Raw genomic sequence first — 14,341 nt, forward strand, 5'->3', positions numbered from 1 at the left:
TGATTTTTTTTAGAAAACTGAGCTGACCATGGGGGTCAGACTTCAGAAACACATATGTAAACCCCACTTAAGTGTTTCAGAAGAGTGGCGCCTGTTACTACTAAGTGCATTCAGATATGGGCTCCTATGTGGAAGATGCGCGTTTGGAACGAAGTTTGCCTAAAATGAGGGCGTGTTGCTCAAAATACGGGTGTCTCATTATTTTCCAAGATACATATATTCTAACTTGACACTGGAAGTCTCTCTTCTCCCCGCAACCCTTCAGTGCAGGAAAAGGTAGAATAAGTCATGGACCCACAGTGGCCATCATATCTAACAACACTGTTGGTAACAAGACAGGCAAAGTCCAGTGAAAACAGAGAAAACCAAGTTTCCATATGGCATGCACTGAATTTGACATACGAATCAATTAATCCCCTTTTGATAACCCTGAATAATTAGTATAACAGTGTAATGCTGAACATTTACGTTCTTTAAACATGGCACAATATTTTCTCTGTTGCCTGAAACTTGGAAGCAGACACCTTCATTAAGGAATGTTTTACTGTTTTGGCAACATTTCGTGCTGCCGAGTTTCCCATTTTGACAACTAACAATGCTTTAAAAAAACAACTAAACTATTTTTTTTCCCTCTGTAAAATAAACCATTTCACCTCTTATTGCTTTTTAATGGCGGCCTGCCTCTGTGGCATTATCTCTCACCATTGCTGAAAATGTACCAAAGAAATATTATCTCCTGCTGTCCTCCTCATAATCCAATGCATTTTCATCCTAAAAGTACTGGGTCAGTTGCTTTGCATCGGTAGCTTTGAAGTTTAAATGTACCATCTTTGACCGAATCAAGCTAGCAAGCAAACTATCTCCCAGCTGTGCCTATAGTTTGCTACCTCCCGAAGGGGGAGGCAGTAGGGAGTTATTTAGTGTATTGGCCTGCACTGTGACAGTTATTTCTGGTTAGCTGGCTAGGTAGCTAGCTACCTTGCATTCAAACTGGTTCAGGCATTGCTGATTTTTGAGAAGCATGTGTGCATACTGATGAGGCATGTATGTTAACTGCTGTTTTTAATTTGTGTTTTACATCAATCCACTGTGTGGTTACACAGACTACCAACAGGAGAATAAGGTCCCCTGAGATGCAGATGCAGGTGTTTTATAAAGGGCAATGGTGACACAAGTGATTTTCAAGTCAACTGATTTGCAGGGAGTACTGTTCAGGAAACATATTCTATGTGAATCACTGAGGGGGTATTTAAACAGAGCAGTTAAGTACATTCCATAAAAACAACAACTCACTGAATATCAATGAAATTGTCTGTATCTGCTAACAGTTTTGAACCCTCAAAACAGATTAAATATAGCCTCCTCGCTCTCAGAAGTAACTATGATGAACGCAGTTAGCCACAAATGGCCCAAAGTGTGACATAATTTTCTAAAGTTAAATGATGACAATACTAACAAATATGCAGCATTCAAAACAGGGAGCAAATGTAACAAGTGAGATCATGTCACGTATCACAGAATCCATTTGAGAGTGGACCACTAGAAGCTAACTTAGAGAGTTTTATAAGCCATTTCTTTTTTTCCTTTCCAGTCTACTTGACAGCAGCTTAGCACTTAAGACTGAAAACCCTCATTGATGATGCTTACAAGGGTACTCAGACTACTAATGATTAAATAATAGTATCAAATGCAGTGATGAAATAAGGCAGGGGAATTTTAAATGTCACAAATATGTTTTAAATATTATTCAACACTGAAATATTCTGTCATATTTATCTCTGAAAATAAATCTATACTAGAGTAGATGTGTCAAACATTCAGTGCAAACCCATATTTAAACATTAATAGTTGAAGAATTTAAATGAATATTCCAGAAACCTTACACTGTAAAACTGCAGAATCCTCTGCAATGTTGGATATTTGTGATGACATGTTTGATGAAAAAACACCTTCAACTTCTACTCAGCCCAATTTGGCCATATCTAGTATACTGGAATGTGAGCCAACCAAAGACTCTTCAAAGTTCCAGCCTATGTATATCTAGAAGTAATGCAGATGCAACAAAAATCATAGCAAGAACAGTGATGAGGATCTGCACAAGCCAGCTGCTTAGCTATGACCTCCATCCAATGATTACTTCACCTGAATGTGTTTTAGCTAGAAGTTCAGGTATAATTTTCACAGCAATATAAGTGCATCTAAATTCTGGGTTCTCTTCCTTTGGCTAGTAACACTTTAGAACCCACAAAATAATATCCAGTCATCTCAAAAAATGGGAGTCTGGTAGATTTTGCTCAGATTTCTTTGTTACAATGCAAATTAAGGTCACAAGGAGACAACTACCTAACATTAACAAGGAGATGTTGTGTATTTAGGCCATTTCTTAGCTATTAGTCTACATGAGTGGAAAAACACAAAATAACATATGTACTGAGTTCTTTGTCTGAGACATTGACTGTAAATGATCTCACCAATTTGCACACATGCTTCTTTACAAATCAACAATGCCTGCACCAAGCTAAATGTAAGGTAGCTAGCTAACCGGCTAGCTACACATAAAACAAGGTTAGCGAGCTAAATAAAACTAGTTCGCTTCATTACAGCGTGGGCCATCAAAATAAGTTCTCTGACGCCTCTGGTCCGGGTGAACAGCAGTAAACTACTGACATTTGCTAGCTAGCTCTGTTTCCTACTGCAAATAAATCAGTTGAGTTGAAGACAAATTGGGCAGCAGTGTAGCACAGTGGTTAAGGAGCAGGACTCGTAACTGAGGGGGCACTGCTACCGTACCCTTGGGCAAGGTAATTAACCCACAATTGCCTCAGTAAATATCCAGATGTATCAATGGATAACATAATGTAAAAACCTGTAACTGATGTAAGTCACTCTGAATAAGTGTCTGCCAATGCCAAGAATGTAATGTAACAAATGGCAAATTACATGCATAAAGTGATCTATGTAGGGTTCTGATTTCTTCAGAGTCCTCTATGAAATTAATTTTGACTGACTGAGACCATGTTGTTTTTAAAGGGGTTGTTTCTAAAACTGATTGTGTAATGCAATATATTTAATTTACATTAATATGTTTTTTGTATATGATCTTCTGATTATGATTTTCTGTATATTCTGTATTAAGTGTGCCAGCCAGGCCGAGATTTCTGACAATGGATTCAAGGCATCCAAAGGCAGCTTTTTCTTCCACCGTCATATTTTGGGTATGCTTTACTCACTAGTGGAAGAGGGACGTTTCAAATAATGTCATCTCCACAGCTGATACTATGGCTTGCTGGGTCATTCACTGGTCGTCAAGAAATTCTGCTACTGCATGCACACAAATTTCATTGCCTAGCGTGAACATAAACATGTATCAACGTGCACGCATTTTCTCCAAATGTATTTTAGGGCCTGTCTGTACAACCAACTAGTTACTAGTAGCCAGTTAAATTTTACTTTGCTAGCTAGATAGCTAGCTGTCCGGCTAGTTCGTGGAAGATGGCTAACGTTAGCTAGGTCTCTACAGGCCGACAATTTTAAAAACACAGCTAACCTGTTAGTTATTTGGTTGCTTCACCTGTTCGCTAAGCATCGTTTTTAGAGACAAGTATTAAGAACAACTAAAACGTTTAATTAACGTATTTTTGTATTCATTTTTTAAAGTATGCACATGCTCCTAACTAATCTTGGTCTTAGTGGAACTACACAGCCGTGTATTACAGCAAGTAGCCTTAAAATCTAAACAGATCCCACAAAAGTACATCCACATAGTAACGTTAGCTAACAAACTATTAATTATTCAAGCATCTAATACAGAGCCAGCTGTCGTATCAACTAACGGTACTTTCGTGTTTCAAGGAAAGGGATTAGCTAGTTTGCTAGCTCGGTACTTTTGCTGTCTTCAGATTAGCTAACGTTAGCTATGTAGCTCTACAGTCTACTGCTGGGCCTAAAACCAAACTTTTCGATATCCGTAGAGTAATAGAATTCTGGTGGAATTAATTGGGGAAACAAAAAGGTTATTCAAAGCGTCACATCACCATGATTTTCACAATGCTAATATACATCGTCTATACATTATAACTTAATTTAGCTGTGTTAGCTAACCTACCTGAGGAAGACATCCTGAGTTCTCTCAATCTGGAAAAGAAGGCAAAAAGGAAACACCTCTATCCTGCCTCCTCATTGGTCTAGTCTCATTGAAGGGCCTTTTTGATTGGTTTATAAAAATCGTAAATCCTACGAATAACTAATGAAGTGTGGATGACAAGGCGCATTGCTTTTCAGCTCTCAGACCAGGTTGCATTCCATTGATTGGCGTAGATGTCACATGGGACATACAATTAAATCAGGCACAAGGGCGCGTTGAGAGCAAAGACGGGTGTCCTGTAAAATGACGTTTAGACGGCAAGACTTTCTTCTCCATTTTCTCATTGGATTGAGGGTTTGCGTTTCATTTTGATGCCGCGGGTCGCCATTTTATAAAGCTCAGAGAACTGCAAATGAACTACAAGAAGCCAGCAAATCATTTATTCTCCCGTATAGTTCATATTCTCCTGTCATTACTAATTACATTTTCAGATCGTAGCACAGACACCAAACAGACAAAATTGTTGATTTACTAAATTGCACTGACCCAAGCCTCTCACCTGAGAATATGGACATGAAGGTGTTCTTGAAGAAGAGCTTCAAACTTACTTTAAGCATTTCCACAAAAATGTGGTTAACTGAATATGCACCAACCACTGTTTATTTCTGACCGGTCTTCACATAAATTAAAAAATAAAAATAAAAAAATATATATTTTGTTTCATTAGACTAGTCTTAAGAGAATTGTTTATTTATTTTTGTTTACATAGTTAATTTATGTGACGTTAAGTTAATCTACCATGTCCTTTAATGTTCCAAGTTGTTGGTGATTTAATAAAACCCAGATATTTTTCCCTGTTTTTTTCTTATTCACTGCCCCCCCCCCCCCCAAAAAAAAAAAAACACAAAACAAAACATAAAAAAAACGAGGTATGAACCGAACGGTGGATTTGGAGAATCGTTACACCCCTATCAGACATGGATTTAAGTGTGGTGAAGCAATGTGCAATTTGTATGGCAGTTTACTTTGTCCCATGGAATACCTGTTTTAGTGTTTGGTTGTGTCCCTTAAATGAAAAAGAGGATGTAGACCAAAGGGACCCATGCATCTTCAGAGAATGGAAAATGGATCAGTTGATGGACATGTCGGACAAGCTATATGTTCCCAGGATCTCTGACACAATGTTTAAAAGTTTGTGTCCCCCCCATCAACTCATTTTTTGAATTGTTTTCCTTGAGAAAACAAAAGGTTGGTATTGGTTCACTAAGCTTTTGAAAGCAAGTATTTACAGGACCTTTACAACGTAACTTCACCACAAATTATTCTTGTGTTATTTCTTGGTTAATTAGCCCATACAGACAGTTAAAGCAAAAAATCATGGATCGCATTTGAACAAAAAAGTCACCCGTGGAGACTGAGGAGAGAACAGGCATTGAGGAAGAATTTTGCTGCAATACCAAGAAAAACTGGTCAGGCTACATCTGGTGCTACTGGAAACACTTGTGACACTTCACCTCTCATCTCAAAGGTCACATATAGAAGCTTATGAAAGCAGAGATGAACACCTAACTGATTATCATATTATTATTATACTAATCAGAAAACAAATTAGCCACTGTATGATGAATGTGACACTTCATCAGTGATGACTTAATGTAAGCTCCTATTATGAATCTGGTACATGTACCTCTAAATGCAGTTTATGAAAAATTCGACTCTGACCCAGAGTCTATTATCTTCACAGATCATGCTGGGTAAGGCCAAGGTCTTACATTTAATGGGAAAGCACAAGAGGCTAGACCAACATCATCTAGCACCTAAACTTCTGAATAAGCAGGGACACACTCCTCTACCTCTGCCAGCAGCTGAAATCTCATCTTGAGTGGCACACAACCAGATATAGGTTACCTTTGACAGTGGAACAAGATGTGTTAGTCACATTATGATGGATTTCCTCTAACACAGAGTACCGCTCCATCTCACACCGCTTTGGCGTTAGTGTACCCACTGCCTGCATGGTAACCAAATAAGTGTCTCGGCCATTGTCCATGTCTTCAACCCACGGGTCATACAAATCCCAAGAATGTTCTGAGAGACATTGTTGAGAGTTTCGGGGATAGATGGGGTTTCCCCCAATGTGCTGGAGCATGCATGATGCATATTGATGGCATGCATGTAACCATCATAGCCCCACATGTCACAAAAATATATTTTTAGAATCTCAAGGGTTATTATAATACAATACGGCAGGATGTAATTGGCCACAAGCTACAGTTCTGATACATTAATGTAGGGTGGCCTGGAAAAGTACACAATGCTCGATGTTTTCCTCTCTAAAATTTTACCATTAAAGGCCAGTCTGGGAGGCTTCCTTGATCACTGACTGAGGAATTCCAAAGGGATTCTGCTCCTACTACACAGTTGATGCAGCATATCCCCTGTTGCCATGGGTTCAGAAACCATTTCCCGAGGGACAAGGGATGAGCAAAACACAACTATTCTGTGCTTTGAGCATGTAACAAGTACACAGAACTGACATATAGCTAACAAGCTTCAGAAAATATCGGACACAGAGTGAAGTTAAACGGTGTTTACTCAGCCTTTCTTTCTCTTACATGAAATGATTGCAAAACTGCTAAAGACAAAAAAGTTGCAAACCCGTTTACATTGTTCTTAAGGGTATATGGGTTAATGTAAGTTTGCTGCAATGCAACAGCATCAGCCTAGCATTGCATGGAAAAGATCTGACTTTTTGGCATAACAATGACAATAGCTGCATACAGTTTGCTTATGTATTTTTAGCATTCGGTTTTACGAAAACATTTACATGCACTGAAAACATACGGAATGTTTCTTGACAAGATGCATACTTGCACAAAACAATCATAAAAGTTACCAACACTTACAGGCAAAGACTCGCTAAGTCACAAAACGGCGTCGGAAAGGAAAAATGAACATGCTCTAACACATAACTAAACTAAAGAATTTCCTAGTTGCGCGCTACCCCTAAGTCACGTGACCAATATCGACTACTTAGAGAGTCTCATTGCGAAAGAATAGCAAGAGGGAATCCAGAAGGTAACCACTAGGTGGTGCTAAGAACAACTAATCAACAGGGTACTGAAGGTCCCGTGACACCAGCAGTTCAATTACAGATTTGATTTGATTGATGTGTGTAGAGGGGGCTTTTGGGAGCTTATTGGCATTGCTTACTCAAAAGATACAATCACAATGTCAAGATAATCAATAAGGTGGTGGCAGTTTGCTGAAGAGTAACGCATGCAAATGCATGTAAGTAACACTACACAACATTTGTGAGCGCAAAGGGAAAGACTTCCGGTGAATACGGCTGGTGAGGGAGAGGTCGACAATAAAGAAGAGGAAGTTGTTCCCAGAACACATCACTGGGCGTGACATTCGTAGGACACTGACACAGTATTTCACACAACTCTGAAAATATGGAGGCCTAGGCAGCTCTGGTTTTTAAGTAGGCCTATAATACAGGAGAGCTAACCCAGTATACATTTGTTAAGCACTGGAGGCTGAGTTTACACATTTTTGTGAGGATATCTCTGGTTAAAATAATGTGTTCAGTGACTGTAGGAAAAACAAACTGGTACATCATTGCAAAGCGCTAATACTCACAGATTGTGACAAACCATTCATAAATGTTCTAAATTATATGTACTAGCCTATTCTTTTGACATTCATGTTGAGTAGAGGAAGCTGTAGTCTTTAAACCTTAATTTCAATAGCTACATTTCAATACGGTCATTAACAAAAATAGGAGCATTCAATGCAATAAACAACAATAAAAACTATTGGGTGGTCATAACACTTTCAGTTTTGGTCAGCAGCATCAAGTGGAATGAAATACAAAGTGGAGTGTTTACAGAATTACAGCAGCACTGAAATGACACTGACCTAAAGTGGTTAGTCTTGTTTCTTGAAAATGAACAAACGTAGACCTGCTGCATGTTCTATTGTATGTGTTTGAAAGAATAAGCCACAAACCAAACTTTCTACATTTGGGTGTGGGATGGGTGGGTGGTGACCTGTAGTGAATCATTACACACTTAACCTGTCAGTGTTGGGTTCTCCAGTTAATCCAGATGCGAGTTCCACTCCCATCATACACACAGCCCCAAACACTAATGTTCATGGTTAATAGAGAACCATTTAGTAGACTTTCCCACTCTCACTCCACTCCCACTCCACACATATCTTCTCACATTGCAGATCAGCTCACTGATAGATATACTCAACAGTATTACTTAGCAAATCGGAATGATGATTCTATTCCTACACTATGCACCACCCTGCTGATAACCAGCCCCAGCCCCCATGCCGCCAGTGCCACCAGCCCAGTGACGAGCAGTTCTGTCCCTCCAGCTCCAGGCTTCCTACCCACAGTCACACTTCCGGCCTTTTTGAATGCTTCAAAACTGAATGTGATCATTCAATCACACATCAAGCCACTACCATTCTTTTAGAGGTGACTATACGGATCAATTCTCCATCCATGAATGGAAAGATGCCTGCAGAAGATGAATTGAGCTAAAGGTGAGCTGTATGAGGTTATAGGGGGCAATTCAGACTTGAGGTAAGATGTGCATAAATCCCATTTATGGAGAACTGGAAGTTGCTCTCAGAGTCTCTAAGAGCGTCTGCTAAATGCATGTAATGTATAATAATTATTATTTTGTCTACTCTGTATTCACTGTGGACAGATTTTCTTTCTCAGTTACTCAGAGATGCCTTGTAACGTGAGGTAGTGTATAATGGCCAGAATGTTCACTTTTTCAAACAGAATCTAAAATGACAAAAACAACCCAAGGTCTGTTGTACATTTCTCATACATTTTCATGTTACAAAAAAAAAAACAACTAATTGCACACAAACAAAACAGGGACTGTTTTCATACGTATTTTAATAACATATAGCTACACATTACACAAAAAGTCAAATCCAAATTTATAAAGACTAGAAAAGAAAAATACTGGATCTTGACCTGTTGAGCAAATTGGTGCTGTTTGAAGGCACTGAAGACTAATTTCGCACAATTATGTGACTTGAATTGAGGAAGAGTGGTTTATGTTCTTGTTGATTTTGCTGCCATACAAGAAAGAACATAGTCTACTGTTTAATCAGGGTCGGCCCAAGCCTTTACGGGGCCCTAAGCAGAATTTGATTTGCGGGCCCCCCACCACCTCAGCACCGCCAATACTATTGGCTATTGTTAACATAATATTGCGTTTTTGAATGATTACCATTGACATAATCTAATATATCACAAAAAACATTTCAAGCTCTCTTGTGGGACATTTCAAACGCTCTTGTGGGACATTTCAAGCGCTCTTGGGGGCCCTCTGGTGGCCACAGGGGGCCCTAAGCAGGCGCTTAGTTCACTTATGTGTCGGGCTGGCCCTGTGTTTACTAGCCAGCTACGAACTCCTTCAAGTTTCTCAGAGAGCACTGAAGCTTCCTTTATTTCTCTACTCCTGCAGCTGCTGGGTTGTTTCATATGTAATGGCATGTCTTTGGTGTTGGATTGCTCTGAACAAGTCCATCCATATGTTGCCGATCATTCAGAACAGACTGGTCTCACTTGATTCCAACACTTTCGGGAGTGGCACCTAAGAGTTAAAGCAAATACGCAAATACTGTTAGATTGACATATTGGCTTAGTGATTGTAAAAATCACAATAGCTCAGATTTTTCATCAGAATAGTATGTCCTTCCAATTTTGCAGACTTAATGGACCTGAGCTATAGGGATTTTTACAATTAAATTCAACACAAAAGAAAATGGTAGGGTCATCATATTTTGATAATGTCATAGGGTGTGTTAGTATGACTTTGAATTCCAGACAATCATTAACTTATAGTTTTAATAAAATTATTACTACATGCATGACTTTCAAATCTATATATAGGTGAGATATATAGTGCTAGTTTGAATAAAGTCCACAGGAAAATATACATTATTTTCTTTATTCCAGTCACCAGCCACTGTTTAGGTTATAGCAACAACAAAACTGAATGTAAGCATTAAAATTATGGCATTAAAAATTCATCTTTCAGTGAGCACAACATTCATTTTAATTGTCATTGCAAACTATTCTTATTATACTAGTCATCTCAGATGTATGCATCTACCATTCACTGATTTCGTTTTAGTTTGAGGTCCCAGGTAGTGCTCACCGATTTCAGATAGGCGACATTACTCTGGCGGATCTCACTCAGAAGCTGGTCACGTGGTGTAAGTTCCACCTTGGGTGGCTGCCGTCTTCGAGGGACTGGCTTCAGAGTCTTTATCACATCCTTCAAGTTAGATGTCTCATCCATAGGGCCCCCGCTAGCCGTCTCTTTGCGCCTGGGTGTCTTCCTTAGCTGGACACTGGCTCTGTCTTCTCTCATCTCCTCCTTGGGGTTCAGCTCCAGTAGGGGGTCCCGGCGCTTAGGTGTTTTCTTCAGTTGGATGTCCTTGATAGGGTTTACAGGCTCCGGCCTGGGGGGGTTGTGGAGTTGTGGATCGTGTTTTTGACAGGCTATTGAAGGGGGACTTGGCTCCTGTTCTGACTCGCTGGTGTCCTGAGGCATGAATGCCATTGGGGGCAGGTAGCCTCCCAGCATCTCCAACAGGCCTGGAGGAAGGTTGAGGGAACTCTCATACATCTCCATCATCTCCCTCTGCTTCTTCATCTGCTGCTGCTTCTGCTCCTCATGCCTCCGCTGCCTTTGGCGGTCGAGGTTCCTCGTCAGCAGATTAGTCACCACCATCCTAGGGCCTGGCAGCTCAAAGTGGTAGCCCATCTTCAGTAGTGTGTTGTTGGCCTTCAGCAGGCGGGACACCTCCATCTCAGCGTGGTGGCCCAACATGTGCCTTTGGTTATGGAAGCGCAGCTCAGTCAGGGTCTCATTGAACTGCAAACAGCGCATGATCGCAACAATGCCCTTACCTGTGATAAAGTTTGACTCAATGTTTAAGGTGGTTATGCTTCGATTCTCACGCAGCATGTTGGCTACATTGAAGGCGATGTTCTCGTCAGCACCGGTGTTGGCGATGCTGAAGGTTGTCACATGTTTGTTTTTCCTCAGTGCATTAACATAATCAATCAGCATTTCTTTGGGAATGTTCTCGATGTTGTTCAGGTTCACTTCTTTGATGGCGGGGTCGTTGTTGCGGATCTTGTCCAAGGTGGTGTCTAGGTTTGTTTCATTGCCTGAGGGCCTTGCCGTTAACTTGATGGCGTTGCTGCCAAAGGAAAGTTTTGGAATTTTCAGTTTGCCTATTTTCTTCTCTTCCTTCTCAGAGTCTTTGCCATTTTTAAGGGTCTCCTCAGGGGCTGCTTCAGTAGCTCCAGTTGCTGTATCAGCTTGAATAGTGCTGATCTGTTCATCAGCAGGTACATCTGGTGGACTGTAGTCTTGTTCTGGAACCCCTGTCTCTTTCTCATCCTGCATATCTGCAAACTCTGGGGGGGGCAAGAAGTTTTCCAGTGTTACATCTGTGTCAGGAGCCATGTCTTTGCCGGATTTTAATGAGAATTCAGGAGCATCGTTTTGATCCATTCTGATCTGTTCTTCCTCCTTTTCCTCCTCATAATCTTCCCTGACATCTTCAGCTTTTCCCCCAGCTTCATCACCCTCTTCATACACATATTCCATATCTTTCTCATTTCCATCTTCATTCTCAATTTCTTCTTCCTCATTTGCCTGGAGACAGAATTCATGTAATAGATTTAACCAATATTATTTCATTTAAGGCAACACATGAATATTGAGGCAATGGAAACTTTTGTGAATGCAGTGTACAGTACACACACAGTAGGGCAGTACACACACACACACACACACACGTATGTATGTATATATGTATACAAACACACAGACACACACACACACACACACACACACACACACACATATATATATATATATATATATATATATATATATATATATATATATATATATATTCCACTAATGTCATCCAAGCAACAGGTACCTCATGAATTACAAGGTGTCTAAGGGTGGTTACATGAGGAAACACTGGCCAGCCTACCCACACTGTCCCACGTGTCATGAAGCCCATTTTTTCTGTTGCTGTGGGCCTCCAATAATTGTTGGTGGATGACACCATTTCAAAAACTGCACCAAAGGATCAGTCTACGCTTAAGACGAGAGCCTTGCTTCTGCTCATATTGTTTACAGTAAATATTGCTTGTACAAATGTATTTCATAACAAGAGCTCCATGCTAACAAACTATCTGACTGTCTGCCCCAGGACATCATGTAGTAGGTGTGTAGTTTTAAAGCATTTATGATTTTGAAAGATTCTTTTTCCCTACCTCTCCAACATGTTTCTGATTTCACCATTTTCATCCACCTATGTGTTTACACGTAGTAGCATAAAGTCTCTCACCTCAATGGGTAACAGAGTAGTGGGGACTCTTTCCTCCTCCAGCACACTGTTGGACTTTTTTTCCCAGTACAAATAATCCACCAGTGACCTGTGGTTGAAGGAACCTGTGGGAGGCTTCTCTGTTTGGTCTTTCTGCCTCATTCCGACTGGCACCTTTTCATCTGGAGCAATAACATCCATCTCACTCTGGAGTTGCTTCAGCTCCTCCGCAGAGAGGTTAGCCAGGATCTCATCCTCATCAATGTCTTCCAGGCTGGAATCCTGGTTGCTGTGATCCGACATCTCTGCCCCAAATAAAATGAAGAAGAGAAGAATAAACAAATCTGGTTATCCTGAACGGAGTGGCACGGTGCTGTTGGGCTTAATGATACGGTTGATGAGGGGCTTTATGTCTACATGGGTGAGCGGCTTGCTTGTGTTTCAGGCACAGTCTAAAATTAAGCCCCATTTGATGGGGAAGGTATTTATGGCATGAGGAAATATTCTTTTTTCAGGAGCTTGAGTCAGCTGGACGAGCCTTCCTGATATTTCTGTGTTGCTGGAGACAGGGAGAAGGAGAGAGTGACAGCAGCAGGTGGAAGTCGTTGTACGCCTCTGCCAGAGTTCACCGAAGCTGACTCCACCCTCCCCCAGGAGTTCACAGAAAAGAGTAACACTATCCCTCTGAAGGATTATACAGTGAACAACAGAAATGGAGTAAAAAAAAAAAATAAGCAAATAGGTAAATAATGTTAAGGAAGTACCTACTTTTCTGTCTGAGAATGAGTGAACAGAAATACTTAATCTCTTGGAGCATCTTCAGCAAGAAGAATAATACATAAGTATAGTCACATTTTAGTCATTTCTTCTTTCACAGATTTATTTAGTTTAGTCACATCTTTTTGAGTCACATTTTTTCATTACATAATTACAGCTCATAACCTTTCATTGTGCACACATGGATGCACATTATCATTTATAAAACTGGATGTTTACTGAGGCAATTCTGGGTTAAGTACCTTGACAAGGGTACAGCGGTGCCCCAGTACGGTATCAAATCAGCAACCTTCTCTTTATGAGCCCTGCTCCTTACCACTACGTGACACTGCTGCATATGTAATGAGTGTATTTAATTACTTCATCAATGCTAATTGATTTAGAATTGATTTGTAATTTAGAAGCTTGTCAATCTATACAATTCAATTCCAATCTATTCAATTAAAATGATCCAAAATGAGTATATTTAGCTATGGGAAGTTAGACTGAATGCAAGGAAGCTAAACAAGTGAGGAAAGCATATAACTTTGATAGATGGCTGGCTAAATATAAAACACTTTTCTCTCTGTACTTGCTGCACGACCTCATGAAAAAGACATGATGTATAGTTTTCGTTGACGAAATTAACACCACTTCTTCCTCTCTCCATCCTGTGTGTGTCCATGCGAGCGTGATTTTTTGTCAAAGAATACGTACGTGCAAGGGTTTAGTTTAAGTGTGTAGTTTGTAGGGGGTTAGGACATGTAGGAAGTTACAGAGTAAGTATGTGTGTGTGCATGAATGTGTACATGTAAGTGTGTAACAGCAACAACTTCATTCTCCTATCACAATATCACAGTCTGGCACAACAACTGATTGAATGTTTTCTTGACGTGTTTGACAATGATGGTAGGAGAACTGGCTTTTTATGTATTTTTCCCATGATTAATATGTGGTTGAAAACCAATAAAAAAAGTACTTTACAGTTGTTTGAGTTTGTTTGAGGTAGCTGTTTGTCGTACTTTGTAGTTGTTTGTGGTAGCAGTTTGTGGTACTTTGTGGTAATTTGTACGACCAGGACAGGATATCATTATA

General features: G+C 40.0%; 1 protein-coding gene across 1 annotated transcript; it reads right to left on the reverse strand.

Moving 5' to 3' along the window:
- Nucleotides 1-9,426: 9,426 nt before the first annotated feature.
- On the reverse strand, nt 9,427-13,049 carry lmod3 (leiomodin 3 (fetal)). The gene is made up of 3 exons (XM_036533756.1): nt 12,512-13,049; nt 10,288-11,802; nt 9,427-9,720 (listed from the first exon to the last, which is right to left on the reverse strand). Exons 1-3 carry the CDS (start codon nt 12,791-12,793, stop codon nt 9,673-9,675), a joined length of 1,845 nt encoding a protein of 614 aa, XP_036389649.1. The 5' UTR covers nt 12,794-13,049; the 3' UTR covers nt 9,427-9,672.
- Between the last annotated feature and the right edge of the window lie 1,292 nt (nt 13,050-14,341).

Source organism: Megalops cyprinoides, chromosome 7 (genome assembly GCF_013368585.1).
Source record: "Megalops cyprinoides isolate fMegCyp1 chromosome 7, fMegCyp1.pri, whole genome shotgun sequence".
NCBI classification, from domain to species: Eukaryota; Metazoa; Chordata; class Actinopteri; order Elopiformes; family Megalopidae; genus Megalops; species Megalops cyprinoides.

Coding starts and splice junctions, on each gene's coding strand:
- lmod3 (XM_036533756.1), bottom strand. CDS start 12,793: ATGTCGGATCACAGCAACCAGGATTCCAGCCTGGAAGACATTGATGAG. Junction 11,803..12,511: donor CTACTCTGTTACCCATTGAG/GTGAGAGACTTT, acceptor TTCTGTCTCCAG/GCAAATGAGGAAGAAGAAAT. Junction 9,721..10,287: donor ATGTCGCCTATCTGAAATCG/GTGAGCACTACC, acceptor TTTAACTCTTAG/GTGCCACTCCCGAAAGTGTT.